At 41.1% G+C, this 21,596-nt stretch overlaps 1 protein-coding gene across 4 annotated transcripts in view; it reads left to right on the top strand.

Annotated features, from left to right (window-relative positions):
- grb14 (growth factor receptor-bound protein 14) overlaps positions 1-21,377 on the top strand; it is a 72,022-nt gene extending 50,645 nt beyond the window's left edge. For 3 of the 4 annotated variants that reach the window (XM_035408219.1, XM_035408221.1, XM_035408220.1), the window contains 12 exons: positions 2,598-2,754; positions 5,801-5,922; positions 6,611-6,685; positions 7,983-8,120; positions 9,590-9,700; positions 10,345-10,440; positions 10,820-10,882; positions 13,450-13,566; positions 14,263-14,332; positions 17,118-17,205; positions 18,534-18,627; positions 18,741-21,377. In XM_035408219.1, the coding sequence (XP_035264110.1) occupies positions 2,598-2,754; positions 5,801-5,922; positions 6,611-6,685; positions 7,983-8,120; positions 9,590-9,700; positions 10,345-10,440; positions 10,820-10,882; positions 13,450-13,566; positions 14,263-14,332; positions 17,118-17,205; positions 18,534-18,627; positions 18,741-18,887 (1,278 nt within the window). In that variant the 3' untranslated portion in view covers positions 18,888-21,377. Of the gene's footprint in view, positions 1-1,666; positions 1,953-2,597; positions 2,755-5,800; positions 5,923-6,610; positions 6,686-7,982; positions 8,121-9,589; positions 9,701-10,344; positions 10,441-10,819; positions 10,883-13,449; positions 13,567-14,262; positions 14,333-17,117; positions 17,206-18,533; positions 18,628-18,740 lie in introns of those variants that run through there. The other variant, XM_035408222.1, reaches the window with a different exon arrangement.
- Positions 21,378-21,596: the final 219 nt, after the last annotated feature.

Genomic DNA, 21,596 nt, shown 5'->3' with positions numbered 1-21,596 from the left:
TTTGGTGAACCAGATGGCAAGCAGAGGGGAAAATTACAGTGTCCACGTTGGGTAAGGGAGATTTTGCTGCCGAGCACAGAACCTCCCAGAAGTTACAGTGTCTGCAGACTGAGGCGCGCTGCTTCAGAAAAGCACCGTAGCAACAGTCCTTGGAAACAGTAATTCCTTTTTAATCTTCTGACCAACTTGGCATTTTTCGAATAAACTGACGAGCACCCTTCGACTGGCATTGCGGTCTGGAAGGCGTTCTGTGCTGCCAGCGAGTTTTAAGAGAACGCAGAAATGATCTCTCTTGGCACTGCTAATAATAGTGCGATAAAGTGACGCCCTGTTTAAAATGCAGTTTGAAACGCTGTTTCATCATCCGTGCCGTGTAACAGCGCGGGAGCCGGATCCGTTCTCCCTCGTTAACAGCAGGTGCCATTTCAAGAACGCCCCTGGCGACTACGTCGAAAAATTGTACCGAGCTACGGTAATCATCAGGCGAACGCTGATGATGTCTGCCGTCTCTCCCTGCGTGACAAATGCGACCTTGCGTGGTTTTCCCCTTTGTCCGCATCCCGAGAGGAATCTCAGAGGGGGCCGGTCCGAGCGCTAAGGCCGCTACACCTTGTGACAAACTCAGGCCTGTTCCTTGTGACATAAAATCCCTCCAAGATTTCATCTGGCAAAGAGGCTTCCACATGGGACGACCGTTGGAAGGCTGCCTGGACGCATTTCCCACATACAGCCGAAGTGGGACTGCCCCCCCGCTCTCTCTCCTCTCCTCCACCTCACTCCCTCCCTCCCCCCCCCCCCCCCCCCCCCCCCCCCCCCACCCGCCATACTCGGAATGCGTCCTTCCACGCATTAGACAGTCGTTTATATTTAGAACCGGTTCCCTCCTCGAAAACGCCTCTCCCGCTCGCGCGTCCGCCAGCTGTTGCGGCAGCGGCTTATCGGGGGCCGCGTCGCCGGCAGCGCTTCTCGCAGTCCGCGGCGGGTTCTCGCGGTGGCGGTGGGGGTGGGGGGGGGGGGGGGGGGTGCGGGCTGCACTGCCTGTGAAAGAGATTTCAGTGAACCAGCCCCTTGGCCTGGCTTTTGTTAAGTGCCGGCAAAGAAAGATCCTTAAGGGTCTTTTTTTTTTTTGTCTTGTAAATCTCCACACCGGCTTGATTAAATAGCAGATCGTTTACCTCATTTGGGGGATGATGTCATGGCCGGGGGTTCTCATTCGCTGTTGGTTGCCTGAAGGGTGCTAACCCCGGCTCTGCTGGAACCGTGTGACCTCCTTTCCCTCCACAATAGAGGGCCAGCTTGTCTTGCCCTGGCGGTCCGCCTTAAACCGAGATTGGAGCACAAAGAGCGTGGCGTCCAGTTGATCCTCCCTCCCGCCCCCGGCCCCACCCCCGTCTCCCTCATCAACTTTGGACGGAGTTGACCCAACTAGCATTACATTTAACCAGCAGCTTTGTAATTGCCTGAGGACTCACGCAGAGCTTTATACCGAGAACTATACTTGTCAGGGTCGTGCCAAGAGGGAGGAGGAGCGAACCTTGTGCCTTTTTTTTTTCTTCTCCCTCTTCTCCCTCCAGGCAGTGCGCTGCAGCCTCGTCGGTGGCTCCTTTTGCTTGAGAATAGGTGTCAGGTGATTGGGCAGGGCCCCGGTGACATATATCAGTGGAGCCAGGAGATACGCTCCGCAAAGAGGCAGCTCCGTCTAATTACCTCATTTCAGCTCCACTGCAGTGAGGAGAGAGGACCCGCTGCCTCCCGCTCGCGCAGTGTGTGTGTGCGTGCGCGCCTGTGCGCTTCCAGTTGCGCTCGCGCGCGCGCGCGTGTGTGTGTGAGCCATCTGATGCACGGGTCTGTGTGTCCCACACATAGCTGTCTCTACCATGTTGTGCACACAGTCCTATATCAGCTGCAGAGCTAGTCCAAATTCGCGAGTCTGCTTGTCTCCTAACAGATGGGTAAGTAGCAAGGAGAAGTGCATGCATTCATTTATCCTGGTTTTGGGAATTTCAGTGTCATTGTTTTATTGCTATCACATTTATGTGTTAAGATTTTGAGTTTTTGAGGAAGCTATTTTTTCAGTATTGCTGAACTCTCAGCACATGGCAGCATGTTCTGAGTGATGATGTCTGTAGGAAAAGCTTGCAGTGTTAAAGCTGAATACTGTAGCTTGTGTCTGACTTGCGCAGCTGGAGCCGTATTCTGTGTCTTGTTTCCCACTTGCAGCATTGGAGCTTTGTACTGTGGCTTGTGAAATGGCAGAATTCTGACTTGACCGAGGGCATTGTTTAATGGCAGTGAATGTGGGGGCTCAAATGTGGAAAAACTCGCTGTTTGGACCAGAGCAGTTTTCAGAAATATGACCCCCCCCCCCCCCCCCCCTCCTCTTAAGACGGGACTTTAAAATGTGGAAATTTCACGGCGCACCTGTGCGCCAAAGCATCATTTGTGCACGCGATGCATTTGAGAGTTTGCACTTTTAAAACACGCTGCATTGCGAGTCGGATATTGCAAGATTTTGTGACAGAAACGTGATCCGGAACTTGTTCTTAAAGGGACAGGCGCAGTAACGCCGGTCTGACTTGTCCATGTTCTCGTTCCAGGTGATAAAAGTGTACAACGAGGATAACACTAATCGGGCGATAGAGGTCCCGTGTGACATCACTGCGCGGGACATTTGCCAGCTCTTCATTTTAAAGAACCACTGCGTTGACGACCACAACTGGACTCTCTTTGAGCAGCTCTCGCAACTGGGCATAGGTAAGGCGCATTCTTCGTCCTTCTGATGTGTTGCGATTGTCAGGGACTGACTATACCCTCTGGAGACCGTGCAAGGCTAGTAGAGTGTGAGTGCAGAGAAGTCGGCAAGCGGTAAAATTCAGCCTATTCTGTATATTGTTTGAGTAGGACTAAATCTTGAGCGGTAACTGTGAACAGCAGTCTCAGATCAGTTATACTGAGACTGTGAAAAAAAGAAGTGAGAATGAAGCTTCTGGCTTTAGATTTATTCTCAAAGGTTTGGCTGCTGAGAAATGAATTCCAAGTGGCTTTCTACTTTGATATGTCTTACAGGAAACGCTATTACTCATCTCCCCATGGATGGCTCCAGCATTCCAGTGCTGCTGCCTCAGTGTGCACCACATCAATGCCTTTCCATTTATAATGAAGGAATATATTCCTCATTCAGCTTAAAGAGAACTGTGCGTTCTCCACCTGCTGAGTCACGGGTGATGCAGGCAGCAATAGGAAGATACCACTGATTACCACCAGAGTACCGATTCATTACATAACACCTCAATGCCTTTGAAATGAATAGATCTTTATTGACCAATCAAATTGTTTACTTATAAATGAATTATGGTAATGTGCTTTTCTCTCTTCTAATGATCAATGGGCCTGAAGATGATTCACAGTCTTAAATATGACATGGCACGTTTGATATGCAGTGAGATCAGCTCCTGCAGCTAAGCCGTGTTTAATGGGAGCTGAGGAGCGCTGGTGAGAGATGATGAGAGAACGGTTTTGCACATGCAGCAAAACGCATCAAATAAATCCTCAAAACTTCATATAAATGATGGCGGTGTTTAGTGTCCCGATGCAGGGACACGATTGGCAATACAATATTCACTGAACAAAAGTTATTTATTTAATGATCCATTTCTGACAAGTAGTGCATCCTTTATAATAAGTAATAATAAGTGTACTTTTTTTGTTTTTGGAGCTGCGTAAGATTAAAATGAGATAGCTCTTGCAATATTCTGCCGTACAATATTTTTCTCAGTAGTTAGTAATACAACAGCAATATTAATTTAACATTTGCCTTAAAGTTCTTATCACTTTTTTCATGTCATCTCCCGACAGTTCTGTCTGTGATGCAAAATGTAGCCTTTAGCTAAACCTGCTGGTTGCGGAGGGAAGGAAAGGGGTTGTGGCAGTCGCGGCAGTGGCTTGTCCCTCCTGGCTGGATGATTCCTCAGAAGTTTTCCTCCCTAGATTTCATAATTCAGCCATCTGCTCCATCTTCATCTCATTCAGTCTCAGGATAATTCTGCACAAATATAGACTGGGCTACTTAAGAATATATTAACTACTTTATAGTGTGCTTCAGTAATCTGAGCAGTGCTTCACATGCCTGAAACTGTCTATGTATGTACATGTGTATATACGCTTGAGAGGTGTCATTTCAAAAGAAGCTTAAACAATGAACCTTTTGATAGTAATATGGCTCTTTGTCCTGCTTTCTACAACTTAAGATTTACGTTTTAGAAAAAGCATGTTTTTCAGATGTTAGATAAGCTAGTCTTTGCCATGAAAGAATGTGGCCTCGTCAGTGCTTTAGCATCGACCAATCAGGGCCAGCTTCTTGAGTTAAGTTTGGTGGAAGAGAGGAAATGTTTTCTTGTATTTTGTGGTGGTTTCGCAGGAGTATGTTTGTTCCATCTTCTGTCAGCGTTTTACCTTGTTTTATTTTGTTCCCATCACACTGAAGTCAAGTCATTCACTGATAGGATACGACTTGCTGGCCTCTCTCTGCTGGTAATTTAATATTGCTTTCAATGTCCTTTTAGGTCATTATAGGTAGCAACCCTACATTCCTAAGTCAATGTACTCAATGTTCTCATTGCCTTATCTTATCTGTTTAGTAGAGATGTTTGGTCTAAATGCAGTCGTTTGTTCAGCCTTGTTGGTTTATTGCACCAGTTAATTGTTTGGCTAACCTAATGAATTTGGAGATTTAAATAGAGAATATTTTTTTTTAATTATAATGAACAATCATTCTAATAAAACATTCTGTTGCTTATTCTTTCTTTTGATTCTCTTTCCGAGGGGTAGCCGACCAAAAGGGCATAAATAATAGTAGACCAGATTGGATTTAAAGCTATCACACCCTACATTTTACAAAATATACTTGTCCAAAATTATATAATTTTGCCTTATTGCCTTTATTTCTTGTTGAGACAGAATAAAGTCAAAGCTAATGTTCTATTCTTCCATTGGGATTATGAGGTTATAGATCCTTTACTGTAGGCCTCTTTGGTTTTTTATTTCTGAATGCAGTAAAGGATCTATAACCTCATAACCTCAAAGCAAGAATAGAACACCAGTTTTGACTTTATTCTGTGTATAGATCCTTTGCTGTAGGCCTCTTTTGCATTCCTATTTTTTAATGCATTGGGCAGAGAAAGAGTATTTATTTTAGACCTCAAGTAATGTGTTCATGTAGCTCTAACTGTCATTATGCTATGGGAATAATTAGCTTCTGATAACTATGCAGTGTTCCAGATAGCAGGATGCAAACAGCTGGTTTCCATAGGTTCATAAAATATTCATTTTGGGTTCTGAGAGCTGAATAAAGTTCAACAATGATGTGAAACAACCCCTACACAACTTGCTTTGCACACTGAGCATCAGATTCATTATTTTTAATGGTTGTTCATTAACAAAGAATAATTTTGAGGAAAAAGGTAAATAATTAATCTCTCCCTGGCACAAAGTGCTTAAGGGTAACTATGCCTTCATGCTTTAAACACAAGCAGCCTAAAACATCACATGACTGCAGATGCTCGCTTTACAATAACCCTGCTCATTTTCTGTTGTGTGTATTCTGCTACCTTCATATTTGTCACAATATTTAGAATGTGATATACTGTAACTTTGGGTCAGTTTATAGCAAGGATTCCAGAAACATATTGAATACAATAATTATACTTAGTTATATCCCTTTGTTTTACTGTCAGCTTGACTACTTCTCTTTCTTTCTCACACTCTTGCTCTCTCTTCAACCTCATTTAATTTCTGTACCCAGAGAGAACCATAGAAGACCATGAGTCAGTCATGGAGGTGCAGGCATCCTGGGATGTTGATGCTGACAACAGACTGTATTTCAGAAAGAATTATGCCAAATATGAATTCTTCAAGAAACCCCTGGTAAGTGCAGTGTATGTTTTTTTTTTTTTTTGAGAGGATGGAATTTTAGAGGTCTCTTTCTATAGTACAGCCCTTTAAAATGACATTATTTATTGGCTTTTATTGAGCGGATTGAGTTATCATCGCCTGTTTGAACTTGATATTTTCAGAGGCAAAACAGTTTAAGAAATATATGGCCCATGGGAGGCTAATAATTCATTAATGCTCTGGTTTTGTTGTTTCATAGAACCACCTTACAGATTCCATTCCATTCGATTGTTAAAACATGAACTACATATAATGTAACTGGTAAGGCCAAATGTGAAGAAACCTTCATAAGAATCACATAAGATATACAGAAGCAGAACATAAGAATTTATAAATGTTCATGCCAGCTGATATAGACGTAGGCTATGCCATATCACCATTTTGTTAAATCTGGCTTAATCACGACATAGGAAATTTGAATATTATTTATACTTCAAGTAGACATTGGTAGGGACATGGTGGCCTAGCACACTCACACTCTATATTAGTTTCCATAAACGCAGTGTTTTAAAAAAACATTAACACATGTCCTGTGGAATGCTTGCTAGGAAGTGTTGCTCTGTAATCTAACATGCAGAATTAGGGCCATTTTGATTTCAAATATTGTGCAGTTAAATAATCTGAATGCCACTTTTGTTTTCACTCTTCTGCATATTGTTAGGACTTTTTCCCGGACCACATGGTGTCTACATCAAATGAAACCAATGGGATAATGAACCACTCTCAGCTAATACAGGTATTAGCTCTCTTTCAATACATGTCAGAGGCAAAAACAACCTGCCGTAACCATAACCTTCTGAGACCTGGTGCTTGAGGATGTTCTTGAAATGAAGACTTGAGGCTAATTTACCCTACAGGGGACAAAAATGAATTTCCAGGTCTTCGGACGTTATGGAATGGTGGAAATGGCACAGTAGTCGTTGCCATTCCAGGTTTTACTAGAAACAGGTTAGTCCACTGAATGGACGCTTTGTGTTGGTGCCCTACTAGCCTGTTTTCACTTAGACAAATGGCTGCCACTGATATTCCCATCCCTCTGTGGATGCTTCAGTCTTTTCAACACTAAAGAAAATTCACACAAAAAAAGCACAATATATTTTTATACAAATACAATATATTATGTAATAATATTCTGTAATGACAATACACACACCCAGAGAATGATATGTGAGTTGCCCTGTTTGATAAGGTATCACTTGTAAAATTCAGACAGTTTAGTCCCAGTTACCTAGGAAGGAAGAACTCTGCTTCATGCTCTTTCTAATTGTAATTATTTTTGAGTAATATATATTTGCATTTGTTTTTTATCGTTCCATGTCTTGTATTGCATTAGAATGAATTCAATAATTACAGCTGTCTAATGCATGGCAAGGCAACTTAAGGAAGGGAGCAACTTAATAAATTACCTTACAGTATCATTAACTGATACACTACATGACCAAAAGTATGTGAACACCTGACATCCAACATCTATCCAACAATTATGGACATTAATATGGTGATGCTCCACCCTTTGCTGCTATAACAACCTCCACTCTTCTGGGAAGGCTTTATACTAGATGTTGGAGCATTGTTGCAGGGATTTGCTTCCATTCAGCCAGAATTAGAATTAGTGAGGTCGGGCACTGATTGGCCTGGCTCGCAGTTGGCTTTCCAATTGATCCCAAAGGTATTGGATGGGGTGGAGCTGTGGGCAGGCCAGTCAAGTTCGTTCTCACCAATCTTGACAAAACCATTTCCCAAACTGTTGTCACAAAGTTGGAAGCACAGAATTGTCTAGAATGTCATTGCATTAGGATTTGCCTTCACTGGACTAAGGGGCCTAGCCCAACCATGAAAAACAGCCCCAGACCAAGGGGTGTTCAGATACATTTGGCCATGCGGTGTAGTTTTGTTGTAATAGGTACCTATAGGAGATACGTGTCCTTGTCACGGTGCGTTTTGATATTTCATGTTTTTCTATGCTTCATAAAGGATGTGATTTCTCTTTTTGCACAATGGCAGTGTTTCTGGATTCTGTCATTCTTCTACAGACGTTTCTAAGCTCAAGCACCTGCCCGGAAATTCACGGGTACCTTCATGCTAAGGAGTTCGGAAGAAAATGCTGGAAGAAGTTCTACTTTGTTTTACGGAGGTCTGGACTCTACTACTCCAACAAGGGGATGTCCAAGGTCAGTCAGGCATTAGTGAAAGGAGAAAAGGGCAGGATCTTTACAAAGCAGGAATTAACACCATTTTTTCACAATATGAAACATTTAGTGCATTATTGCCTCCATGTCATCAAGTTATTTTGCAAGTTGATAAGTAAACACAATACACAAATCAAATATCACAACAGTACCTTCAGGTCCATACACACCAAGTCATCTACCGTACACTTAAGAGTTTACACTGTCACCAAGACACGCATGCATTACATACTAATGCACATACGCCAAGGCACAAAGGTATGTGTGATACATTGCATTATACATAAAATATCATGATGTTATGAAACATGTTCTGTGCAATCATTAGTGATGCTATTAGCATTCTCATTCAACCAATGAGGCAATGGTGCAGCAGTCTGCTTTGAGTGGTTCCCCTTGTTGCTTGGAACCGGTCCGGCTGGATTTAATGCAGGTTGGTTGGCATGTCAGGGACCGAACCCTGCAAACTGTTGACAGACGAGGCTTACACCTGCCCGTCGCCGTGCCAACCGGCTCTCCGTTTTCCTCTCCCTACAACAAAAGAGCCATTGTCCCAAGTACCGGGCGGCCCTAGTTTGCACTTGTCAATATCCGCAATCCAATACTGCCGAAGGAGTCAAACTTGACTTGACCTTTTTTCGGTTGCTGCATGTTTTCGTCATGTGTCATTTATTCCCGTTCAGCAATGCATGTCTGTCCGTTACAGTTCGGCACAGGAAAATTTATCTAGCGCAGCAGAAAAGTGTGACAGCTGCTCTGGCTCTGTGCGCGGCCGTTGTGGAAATAGTTTGTTTTGGTGTGTGCTGTTCCCGGCAAGTTTGCTTATTGGATAATTTAACCTCCCTTTATTGTGTTGCGTATCTGGCGCTATCTAACGAATGAACTGATTGAACCTGTGTCATATAGGGCAATGCTGTTTGGACTAGATTGGTATTGTCTGAGTGCAATCACGGGTGCCAGACAGTCCTTCTCCGCATGGCCCGATTCCAGGTGAAACACAGCAGGTTTGGACCGTTTGTGTTTTTAAAAAAAATTATAGTCGCAGCAGAACCAGGAATTAGCTACGAGAACTGGGCCGCAAGTAGTTCTTTTGCAGTGGTAAAGGCCGCCTGAACCTCTGGCTCCAGTAGCCGTGGCGTACAAAGACCACCATGCAGGAAACTCTTACCTTGGCCCCTGCCTTACGTTTTGCTTTTCTTCCTTCGCTTCTGTTCTTATTCAGGGCACCCCACGCAGCTCCCATTTTGACACAAATCTCTGCCCTTCATATGGACACGCTTTCCCCATGAATTCAGTCCACTCTATACAGGACTGCCATGAGCCACCGTAACACATCCCTGGTTACATAAAGCAGAGCTCAGCTGTTCAACGGACACGAATGCACAGGTCTAGCTCTCAAGTGAAACTTTGGAGTAAGCGCGTGACGTGTCTCTCTTCCCCCTTCCTCACAGGAACCCAGGCATCTCCAGTTCATCGCCGAGTTCAGTGACAGCGATGTGTACACTTTGCTGTCCGCTAGAAAGACGCAAGGTGCCCCAACCGACTATGGGTTCTGCATTAAGGTATTTGCTTTTCATCCTTGAGATGTAACAAATAATAAAGTAACCATTCAATGAAGAAAAGGTGTTTGTTTTCACACTGTCAGAGTTTTTATTATTTGCAGAGAATAAAGAACTTGCTGTCTTTTCATGAAAATGTCATAATCCAAATGAAACAAAAATTACTAGGACGTAACCTCAGATATAGTGCAAGACTCCTTTCCGGCGCAGGTTACATTATCTCCCAAAGCTTTTGAGATGTTGGGCTTAACTCTACTTAACCTTTTGCGTTATCTGACGGAGGATGTTTAGGGCATGTTGTAAAATGCCCCATAGTTGTGTTGTCTGTCTTGCGCTTTTATCAAGCGTTGAACTTTGTACCGAAACATTGGTTAAACTTAGGACAGCAGGGATTCCTGAAATAGGAACAGAGTGATAAAGGAAAGCAAAACAGAGACAAAGCAGAACACAGAAATATTAATACGCCGCAGAGAAAACAGCGAAATGCCTCTTTTGGTTCCTCAGTTTTATGATTCCAAAGATCAGTGGAGTCTTAGTGTTCTTTTTCTTAGAGTAAACACAGTTTATGTATATGAGGAAAAAACCTTAAGGCAGTGAATGTCATGTTTGCCACAGTAATGTTTAAGCACTGTTCTGTACACTCCCAGCCTAACAAATCGAGTTCCCCGCGAGACCTGAAGCTGCTCTGCGCAGACGAGGAGCACATCAGGACCTGCTGGGTGACCGCCATTCGCCTTTTCAAGGTAACCGTGACAACCTTTGGGCCCCACTTGTGGCAGGGCGGCAGAGTGTTTCCCGTCGCACGTCCGAGGTGTCACGCGCACAGTACGGCAGTGGTTCTGTCCTTGGGAGGTGATGTCATAACTGGCCATGCGCTTCGTCCATACTGTCAGTTGTCGTTTTTTGCTGTTTTGGATTTCTCTCCAAGTCCATAGCGTGAGCTTGGTGCCGACAAAAGGTCATTTGCTAAAAAAGGGCGGACCTGCTTTCCCCCTGTATCACGAGAGCTTGTGTACACCGGCGTGTTTACAGAGCCGTCTGCCTCACAGCTGTCATTAGTGTTGGGAGGGTTTCGGTTTCTGAGGCTTATGTGAAGGTTGTCTTTGTTCTTTGTGTTTGCAGTATGGAATGCAGCTGTACCAAAACTTCATCCAGCCACATCAGAAGCAGAGAGCCTCACCTATGGTAGGTGTAGTGCATTCTCTCTCTGGGCCTTCGTCTTGGTCTTTTCATATTCAAGTTAATGTGTCTAGCCTTGTATTCTGGTGTATTTAAATGAAGGGTGTCATTTATGTCAAATATTTCTGTCAGGACCTTTTGCACTCCTGCAGACGTGTGAATTTCCCTTGAACCAATGTATGAGTTAACTGTTTATTTTAGTTAGATTCTTCTTAAATAAAACAGTTCTGCGTGAGTTCACCTCTGGTTTATTTTGGCCCGATTATCTTCTTAAGACTAAACAATGCTGAATGAGTTACATACAGTTTATTTTGGCCTCATTCTCCTCCTTAAACCAAGCAATTCAGAGTGAATTAACACATGATTTATTTTGGTCCGATCCTCCTCCTTGAGCAAAACAATACTGAGTGAGTTAACGTGATTTTTTTTTTACGTGATTTTTTTTTCTTGGTCAGTCAAGCGTGCTAGAAGAGCTGCGGTTCTATAAAAATAGCCTCCCCATGAGCTGCTCCTAGACTTAACAACTCATCACCTCTGCTTCGCTGTCATGAAAAAAAGGCACAGGGCATTCAGAACGGCTGGCTGGGACGGCAAAGGGTCAAGTGGCTTGGGAGAGCAGGGACAGCATGGGGATTAGGTCTGGGCATGGGACTGGTGGAGGATCATGGGTATGAATGTTCAGTGGGACACATCATGATGTACCTTTGAGCGATGCACATGACCTGAAAAACATCAATGAGACACTGGCAATTGTTCGTAAAATCATTGACGAAGCCAAGTAATTAATGCAATCTAATGAGGAGACACTAGTACAGTGCAGTCTATATGCATTTGAACTGTGACACAATCTTTGTTGTTTCATCTCTTTCCATCACTTTGGTACAGGTTAATATTAATCTAATCTGTTCATATAAGTTTGTTCCAGAGCTCTACAGTTTTTAAATGTACATTCAAGCAAACTCTAACCAGTGGTTTGCATTTTGCAGTGAACCATCTGGGTTTATGCTGGTGTAATCTTTTCTTTATTTTAGTCTTTGACACATCAATGCCTACATCCTTGAGCATTCTTAATGTGTTTGACTGTTGAAAGTATTCTTTGGTCATCTATTACAGTGGCCTTCTGTGGTGAACCAGGTTGCTTGCTATTGCTTAGCTCAGCAGTACGTTCTCACTTCTTAACAATGTAAAAAATAGTAGATTTTGACACACCCAAAGTTTTGGCTATTTTTCTGATAAATTTATTCTCATTTTTCCACCCCATGATGGCCTGCTTAACTTCCATTAACACTTATTTGGTCCTCATGTTGAGAGACAACGGCAACAGATTCCAAATGCAAATGCCACACCTAGAATCAACTCTTGAACTTTTGTTAGCTTTCTTGTGTATGACCTAATGATGCAACAACTCACAGCTGGCCAAGAAACAGCTGAGCAGCCAATTGTCCAACTGTTTTGCTCTCCTAAAATGGGGGGCTATGTATAAAAAGGGCTGAAATTCCTACATCATTCACCTGATATTGATGTAAATACCATTAAATTCAGGCTGACAGTCTGCACTTTATACCTCATATTCATTGTTTCATTTCAAATGTGCTGGAGCACAGTGCCAAACAACTACATTTTTTTCACTGTAAAAATACTGCACTATAGATTACATTTTAGAGTTATGAGGACAGAATTCTGTAATTCTGTATCCAGATAGTTAAGATACAGAATAGCAGTGTTTTGCATTACATTTATGTAAAGTTAAATATTCATCTAAAAAAGTCACATGATGTTAAAAATGCATCTGTTTTAAAGTCTAGAAACATTCTATTTAGAAATGTTAGTCACTTTTAATACTGCAGGGGTCGGATTTCCTTCTGTGGCAGCATAAGGAAGAATGATGACATCTCATGGCCATCCTACATTCATGTGTTTCTGAAAGACAACAAGGCTATGGTCAGGATTACACATTTATGCCACTGTGATCACATGAGGATGATTGTTATAGGATCATAGGCATTAGGTCTGACATTTATTTTTGGACTCTAGGTGGCAGCAAAATACCACTGTACACCACAGCCATGCCTTCTAAGGTCTGGATTCAAATCAATTACAAACAGCAAGCAGCTCAACACCCAGACTCTGATCAATCACTATGAATTACAAATGGAAAAGCTTCACTTTATACTTTATTACTGAAACACCTGGAGATTGACAGTTCAGAAATGATCAGGAAAAGGAAAAGTGCGTTAGAAATGGAAATGTACGTTTTGCTTCTGTTAAAATGACTTTTGTAATGACGAACCAAGATGTTGTTTGTTTTTATAATCCATTAAGTTCTTTGTATTAGTTCAGCATATTATTTTATGCATTTCAGTGTTGGGGTCAGATCAATGTCAATTCAGGAAATGGATTAAAACTACTGTTTTTTTGTTTGTTTTTTTTAAATGTCCATATAACATTATGGGCATTTTTCAATTAATGGATTGACTGACTTGAAAATGGATTTGGCCCCAACCCTGATACATTATACAGTATGGATTACTAGCCAGTGAGACTGCATTATTAGGCCTGTTTCTCCTCACCAGAGAAGCATATCAGAGAACTCGCTGGTGGCCATGGACTTCTCAGGACACAAGAGCCGGGTGATTGAGAACCCCTCAGAAGCTCTGTCCGTGGCTGTGGAGGAGGGCCTCACCTGGAGGGTAAGGCTCTCGGCTGTGCGCCCCTGCTCATTTTTAGCCCCGCTTCCAGTTTCACTGTGTCAAAGTGGTGCACAGTAACAGGTTCTAAACCTGGAGTTTTGTGAATGATCAGCTGAATCAGGCTTAGTTCTGAATGATCAATTGAATTAGGCATAGTTCTGAATGTTCAGCTGAATCAGGCACAGTTCTGAATGATCAGCTGAATCTGGTGCAATTCTAAGCAGCTGATGCAGGAAGGCCTGGCTTCAATAAAACCTTGGTTTGCCCTCCACTATCATATGTAAGTAGTGGACATTCAGCAATCTCAAAAAATAGTTGTGAAGGAATGAAAAATTGAACTGCATATTTTTTAAATAGCTTAATAAGTTAGGGAGGAAGGGCAATTTTCTGTTCTTCTTTGTTACCACTTAATAATATGGTTTCGCTGACCTCTTTTCCTTGTGCATAACAGAATACATTGAGTCTGCCTACCAATAATCTTCAGGATTAAATCTCATCCAACTCCAAGTAATTTGCTGTGATTATATTTTTTTATAATGAACTTCACCAAAACGCACTCTGCTGTATGAACTCAGAGTTAAGGACAGAGTGTATTGTGGTTAGACTGATGGGAGGAGAGAGTGTGAAAGTGATTTAAGGGAAAGCCTTGGGCAGGCGTAACTCAGCGTGTGACATTCTTGTTCGCTTGTTTCATAGAGGAAGAGCTGCCATCGACTGAGTTGTCACGGGAGCCCCTCCGCTTCGCAGAGCCCCCTGTCAAACTTAGGTGAGTGAAATTAGCGTCAGCCGAATCATTACTCACTGTGTACTGCGATAAAGCTGCAGGATGACCTTCTCACCTTCGGATACCAATGCAAATGAGATGGTACTGATGGGATTGTTTTCAGTGCCATCCAAACAGGTGATTTTTTAGAGTGCGTGCATTAATGTGCGTGCTTTTGAACTGCATCTCTTCACACAGTGCTGCCACTACTTATAAATGCAACAGGAGTAGTTTTACAGTTGCGAATGAAGTCATTTATTTCAACATACAAATACATTTTAAAATGCATCCAATATTCTAAAAATTATGCACATATTGGTATTTTTGCTGTAAGTACATTTCATATGTTACCTTTAGGACAATGATCATGATACATACATCTGCAAGCAATTATGTGGGTCCTGGCACCTGATTTCGTATTAAGAGGATGGACCGCTACAACTTTACTACCTCTGTAATACAGCAATGCTTTTTTGAGATTTTAAGTGAATTTGATGCTTTATAGCACCGAATGGCCATTCTTTCTAAGAGTTAGAGTAAAGTTAATTGCCATTTTCTTGTCAATTGTTTCATTGTTAAGAGCTCTCTGCAGGCTGAACAAACCTGTGCCACTGCTGTTGCAGCCTGTCATGTGTGTAAACATGTCTACCAAGTTGTGTGATATTTTATCAAGCACTCTTAGAGATGCAAGCGTTTATGTAAAAAGCCACATCCTCTGAAAGTTAAGTGCCCCATTATTCGGCAATATTTCCATACATTAACTTTCTTTATGATATTTTTGTGGAGTTTAGTTAAAATATGCTGTTAAACAGGGTGTGAAATGGGTTCCGAAGATTGTGTATAGGTGTCAAATGGGCCAGTTGTTTTTAAATATTGCATATTCAGTATACTGATATAGCTCCACCATGTTGCCATGTTGTTCAAATGCTGTTATGTCACATCTGGAGCTAACACCCTCTTTCAAGCCAAGCTTTGTGACAGTCAGCCAGGTTGTTGGTCCAGATAAGCAATGATATTCCAAAATGGGGGCTAATTCACAATGGAGGCAACTTATGGTAGACCTGTGTTTTGCTTACAATGAGCAGATATGTGATTACAGCAAGTTGAAATATCTGCAAAGGAATAGTGATTTGTCACAGTTTAGGAATATTTTTCTTATGTGGAGCTTTGTAGAACCGCCGTGTGTCTTGGTTGGGTGGATGCTTTAGGGCTGGAGCTTAAAGCTGGATTTATACTCCCTTTCGACAACTGTCACATGACAAAAATGACATGTGGATGTCAATATAAATACCAAGTTTCATTATTTTATTTCAATAGAATGGGATTCATAAGCTTGATGTTTATTCTCCTGTTAGGTTCGTTTCATACGAATCAATCAAAGTTTGTAGGAGGAGCAGCGTTTTTAAGTTTTAAGTTATGGATTGTTGAGTTAAATTTGTTCCACATGAGAAATGGGACCAATACACCAATTTTGGTATTGGGTCTTGGTCACAGGTCATGAGAGCTGGGGTAAATGTCTAAATTGTGATACCTGCTGTGTAGTGCCACCAAGTGGAAAATCTACATCTTGTTTTTCTCAGGGATTTGCATGGGCTGATTACAGTGATTATAATCCTTGATACCGCCAAAGACAATTTTATATTGATTAGCATACTCATTTCATTAAAAAATATAAACTCACCGAAAATAGCGAAGGTAGAGGTGAGTAGATAAAAATGACACCACTGATAAAAAACATATTGTAAGAGTGCTATTGTATTTGGTTACAAATGCGTTTATGAACAGTAAATGACACACAGATATGACCAGAGGTGTGTATCAAAAAATAGGAAATACAACCTTATACATTTAGAATGTCCAATTACTTTGTCAATTGACAATTATGTAGCAGTGTATAAAGTGTATTTTGTTTCATTATGGGATTTTGCTGCTATGAAATGATTTTTGTTAAAGTCTGGAAACTTGCTTTGTGGCCTGTTTCATTTATAATTAGTGTAGTTTTCTGCATTTCTACTCATTATAATTCAAATATTCTTGTCATTCAGGAAAACACCCACTTCACAGTTGTTAATGATAATAAAAATATGAAAATATTAAAGTCTAAGGGAATTATTCTGAACAAATGTGATAGGCTCTTTTTGGTGTCCATGTCTGTGTCTATATCTTAAGGGGTGATAATATACATTTGAATTTTAGTTTGCTGTGTTGCTGGCTTGTGGGCAATAAAACAATATAGATTATAATTACAATTGTATCCCATTGTTACTCATAAAATCTAAAACCCCATAGCTCTTAGGAAAAGAGGGAAAGGAAGCATTTAAAAAGTTAAGGCCTACGTGTTGCACCACTCCGATATATTTGTCTGTAGTACTAATGTAGCATATTAACGTTCTTCACTAGGGATATGAATCAAGTTAACATTAATTGTCTCTAGCTTTTTGCAGTTAGCTAGCCATATGTTGGACGACCATTAATTTAATCTAGTAGCCAAAACAAATTATGCGTCACTTTAAGTGCTATGCTGCCACCATGTGGTACGGCAAGTTACTTTTTACCAATGGTCACACTGCTCAGCTAACGATCATTTATTTATTATTTTCTATTCTCATACCAGTATACCCAATACCCGCATGTTTTTCAAGGACAATATGGAACTGCTCAACTCACAGTTTGCCGACTCTGAAATAAATGAAACAAAATCTTTAATTTAATTGCACTGTAACTGTATCTAACTTGTTTTCTAGAGTCAATGATGATACTCACTGTGCCAATAAGTCTTTTTTGGTAGCTATCCACAGAGCACAGCCCTGGTTCCACAGCAAGCTCTCCAGAGATGAGGCTCACCGTCTGATTGCAGAGCAAGGTCTTATTGATGGGTACGTAGCCTTACCTCAACCGAGAATCAACTGTCTTTAAGTTTAAGGCAATTCATCTTACATGTATTTGTATACGCTTCTTTTGCCCATTTTTGTTCTTCTCTGATTTCATAAAATTTCTAAAGAAATCTGGTCAACACCGTAAGTTTAAATGGAGGGTACAGTGTGTGTTTCGGTTGACTGCTACACTTAGACCTTGGGCCTAGTCCTAAAACCTTCAAACCCATGTGACAGGTAATTAATCCATGCCCCCTTGACAGCTCATGACCAGTGAGCCTTATAAAAGTGCCTGCTTCAACATGAACTGTGAAATAATTTTCGAACCTTTGCCAATGAAAAACAATAAATGCAAAAGATATTTTGTGAAGCTGATCATGTGTAAGTTGCACTGACACTGTCCTCATAACATTGTTACAAATCTGCATCCTAATGATAACATCCAGTAAATATTTGGTCATCAGTATACAAACTGCTTTATAATACAGTGCACACACACACACACACACACACACACACACACAGTTCAGTCATTTAACATATTGATATCAGTGGAATCCAGTCAAATGCTTTCTCGGTTCTGTAGTGTGGCCCTCTGATTTCTCTGTTCACCGCCTCAAGAGAATGTGCTCTTTCAAACTTTTTTTTTTTGCAAAAAAGAAAACAAATAAAGTTAAACATTTGGGAATTTGCCTTGTGCCAGTGCATAGGTTTACCTGAATGTTTATTGTGTATCAAAACATGTTAGATTGTTTGGATTGTACATATATCTATAAGTGAATATTTTATAATGGCTGAAACTTCTGGGTTATTTTAGTAGGAATTTTTATAAAGGAAATCCTGAAAAATGCCAAATTCTCAGTGATGCATAGGCATTCCCAGCAAGCTTGTAATTTGTCTGGATGGCACACCTGTCATCCCATTTGAGCTAAATTAGGCAAAATGGTTTCAACCGACAACTACACGAGAGAATCTGAAGCGTCTGCTAGAAGTTGTTCCCCAAAACTTTAGGGCAATGTCAGTTCTGGGTGCTATAAACAGAGCCTGTGATGTTTTTTCTGATTTCATCACCTCGTGTTCCTGTATAAACAGATACACATTTACACATACAGTGTGCATACTTCAGAGAAGTGCATGCATTGCTTTGATGGGGTGGTTGTGTAGCATGGGGTTGGGGAACTCGGCTTGCAACTCTATAGCTGTGGGTTTGATTTCTATTGATATCTAGCTGTGTAAAGGGATCGCGTGTGATAAGAATGTAAGCTGTGTAAGTCACTGTGGTTAAGGACATCTGCTAAATGCCTAAAAATGTCATTCTGCTTCATTTTCAGGGTGTTTCTGTTGAGGGACAGTCAAAGCAACCCTAAGACGTTTGTCCTGTCACTCTGTCACGCACAGAGAATCAAACATTTTCAGATCTTACCCGTGAGTACGCCTCCTCATGTCCATACTTCTGGCTGTGTACTCCACTGTAATGCCTGCTTTGTACTGAGCAACAGTGCTTCTCCTGTGTGTGTGTGTGTGTGTGTGTGAGGCAGGTGGAGGATGAGGGTGAGCTGTTCTTCAGCCTGGACGACGGTCACACGCGGTTCAGCGATCTGATCCAGCTGGTAGAGTTCCACCAGCTGAACCGGGGAATTCTGCCCTGCAGACTGAAGCACCCGTGCACCAGGATCGCCCTGTGAGCCCGGCACTGACAGGAGCGCCCCAGTCACAGGAGCCCCGGGGAGAGTAACCAGCTTGTTCCGTGCCTTGGACAGGACGTGCACTTGAGCAAACCCAGCCCAAATCGTCCGTGCATCACCAGCTCCACCAACCTGTCTTTGATTCCTGCCAACCCTCCTTTCATTTTCTCGAAGAGGAGAGAAAACATGATGAGAATGTTTGGGAAACACAGTATATTAAGTTGTGTGATTGTGTGTGGTACATGCACTGTAGGCTAACACACCCTAAGCTGTCCTAACACTTGAATCCCTGACTGTTAAAAAAAATGTATATATATATATATATATATATATATATATATATATACATATATCCTATAACTTGGTGAGAGGCTAAGAAAAGGAATATGATCAGAGCAGATATTTACTGTCTGTGTATGGTGCCGTTCCTTTTAAACTCCCGTTGATGTACTGTATATATTGTAAATCACAATTTGTTTGCATAATATATGCGAACACATGACCGTGTATGGCCTGAAGGGATAAAGACTCCAGGTAACAGATACAGTGGTTCAGCTTAAAGCTACACGGCACTATCGTGTAATCATCTGAAATGAACTTAAGCGGGCCCCAAAATCGACAGTTCATCTGTAACTTTAGCCTACAGTTTAGCCTAATGATTGTGTTGTTCTTTTTTTCTGGAAGAGATATTGAAAGATGTGAAGAAAGAGGACCCTGCAGGGAGCCGTAGTTCCCCGTCCCTTTTGCTTCGCTGAGCTTATACGTTCGTCACTCAAATCCAACATCTGTCGGGTAAATAAAAAAAAAAAAAGCTTTGCTCGTCGTTTTATTCACATCTCAAGGAGGTATTCAGGTATTTTTTAAGCGGCTGTTCTCTTTGAGATCTCTGTATGTACATGACAACCAGAAGTTGAGTGCAATTTTGCGGGCACGCGGCAACAACTGAAATAGGCTACGCCTATAATAGCGGTGGCACACATACGATGCAGATTTTAAACCATGCACTCTTCACACTTGCCCTTACTGTAATGAGTTTATGTCGAATGTATTGATAGAAACTGAAACGATACTCACCCGACCATCCCTTTGGTTGAATCAGAGCGGGCCTTTTTTTAAAATGGTGAGACTCAGAACTGAAGGCGTGAGATGCAAAATAGGCAGTGAATGTGAAATGTTATACGTTAATGTACATTACATATTAAAACGATGCGTAGACTGTTCCCGAATTGAAGAAAATCATGTGCAACGACACATTTGGTTAAATAATGATCTTAAGATACTATACTATTACTATAACTATTAGAATGAAGCAAATAATGCTACTACTTCGGGTTGTAAATAACTTTGGATGACAAGATGTCAGAAAAGTCCTCACTTTTGATGTTAAGCCAATTTAAAAAGACTGTTGCATTTCAAAATTACAGAATGTATCTTTCTGATACGATGCACTTTTTATTAGAATAGGCAGGGTGGTGACTTTTTCATGAACTGAGAGCAGCGAGTTGAAAACAGTAATGAATGTTATTGGACTGCAATGTTTTGTATTAATCAATGTGAATTTGCACTGTATGTGATATGTTTTTGTAATTTTTATGGATTTGAAATTGAGCTATTAGGCTAACATAGGTTTGTAAAATGTTTTACATCCATGGACAAGGATTGCTTTTAAATGGTTTTTGGTTGACAATTTTGATTTCACTGTAGTTGGAACACTGGAAACCATTATTTCTGATACTGATGATCAATATTAACTGTTAAGGACTGTTAAAACATCTGGAGTAAATGCTTGTGTTGTTTGTTCTCCTCTCTGTGGTCAGAAATGCTTTGCTTACATTTTGTATGGGCCTAAATCCAAAAATGTATGTAACATGACCATTTACTGTATATATATAATTTAATGTCTTATATAATGTTTTCTCTGACATTCTCTTTATTTTCTATATTTGCATCCCTTGTTGTGTCCTATTGTCTGCATTGTCCAAAAAAGCCACTGTGTGCTTATGTGACCTTTTAGGAGATGCCAGTTCTGCTGTCCCATAATGATGCTCCAACTTTGTATCAATGATATGCTGTAATGTGTTTGCAGCAGTGTATTTGCAAAATTGAAAGAACACCATCAGTGACCCAGAAAATATTGTATGATGGTGTCCGCTAGAAGTGGCTGACATTATAAATGGAGGAAAATAAATTGAACACTACCTTGTGCAATGTTTACAGACTTCCCAGTTAGAATTTGTTCCAATTAAATGTTCATCTTCTGCCAATACAAGGTTATATTCTTCTGTTTTATTTTCCATCTTGTGTGTACAAATATATGTGAGATTGCTTTATCACCCGGTATATGTATGTGCTGTAGTTCACCATTCCTGTCTTCTCTTGAGGGTATCATTTAATAGACATCACTGACGTGTTGTGTAGCATGTCTTAAAATGAAAATAGAAAAGAAATAAACTGTTTCATAAGCCAATAAAGCTTTACTTTGAACTGAAAGCTGCCCCATTCAACACAGTATTTAGGAATTAAAAACTCTATTTGATAAATGTGCTAGATATAAACAACAGAAAGCCATTGGAAAAAGTTGCTTGTTTAGTTTAGCCACTAGGTGGCAGAAGAGTGCTTGTAAAGAGGAATTTGTTGCTGTGAGGAGGCTTCATTTTTTGATATTAAGCCTCCTCTGCAGTAAGTGTTAATGTTCATCAAAACAGTGAT

Source organism: Anguilla anguilla, chromosome 3 (assembly GCF_013347855.1).
Source record: "Anguilla anguilla isolate fAngAng1 chromosome 3, fAngAng1.pri, whole genome shotgun sequence".
Lineage (NCBI taxonomy): Eukaryota > Metazoa > Chordata > Actinopteri > Anguilliformes > Anguillidae > Anguilla > Anguilla anguilla.
The sequence above is the reverse complement of the archived record's forward strand: the minus strand, read 5'-3'. Positions and strand labels throughout refer to the sequence as shown.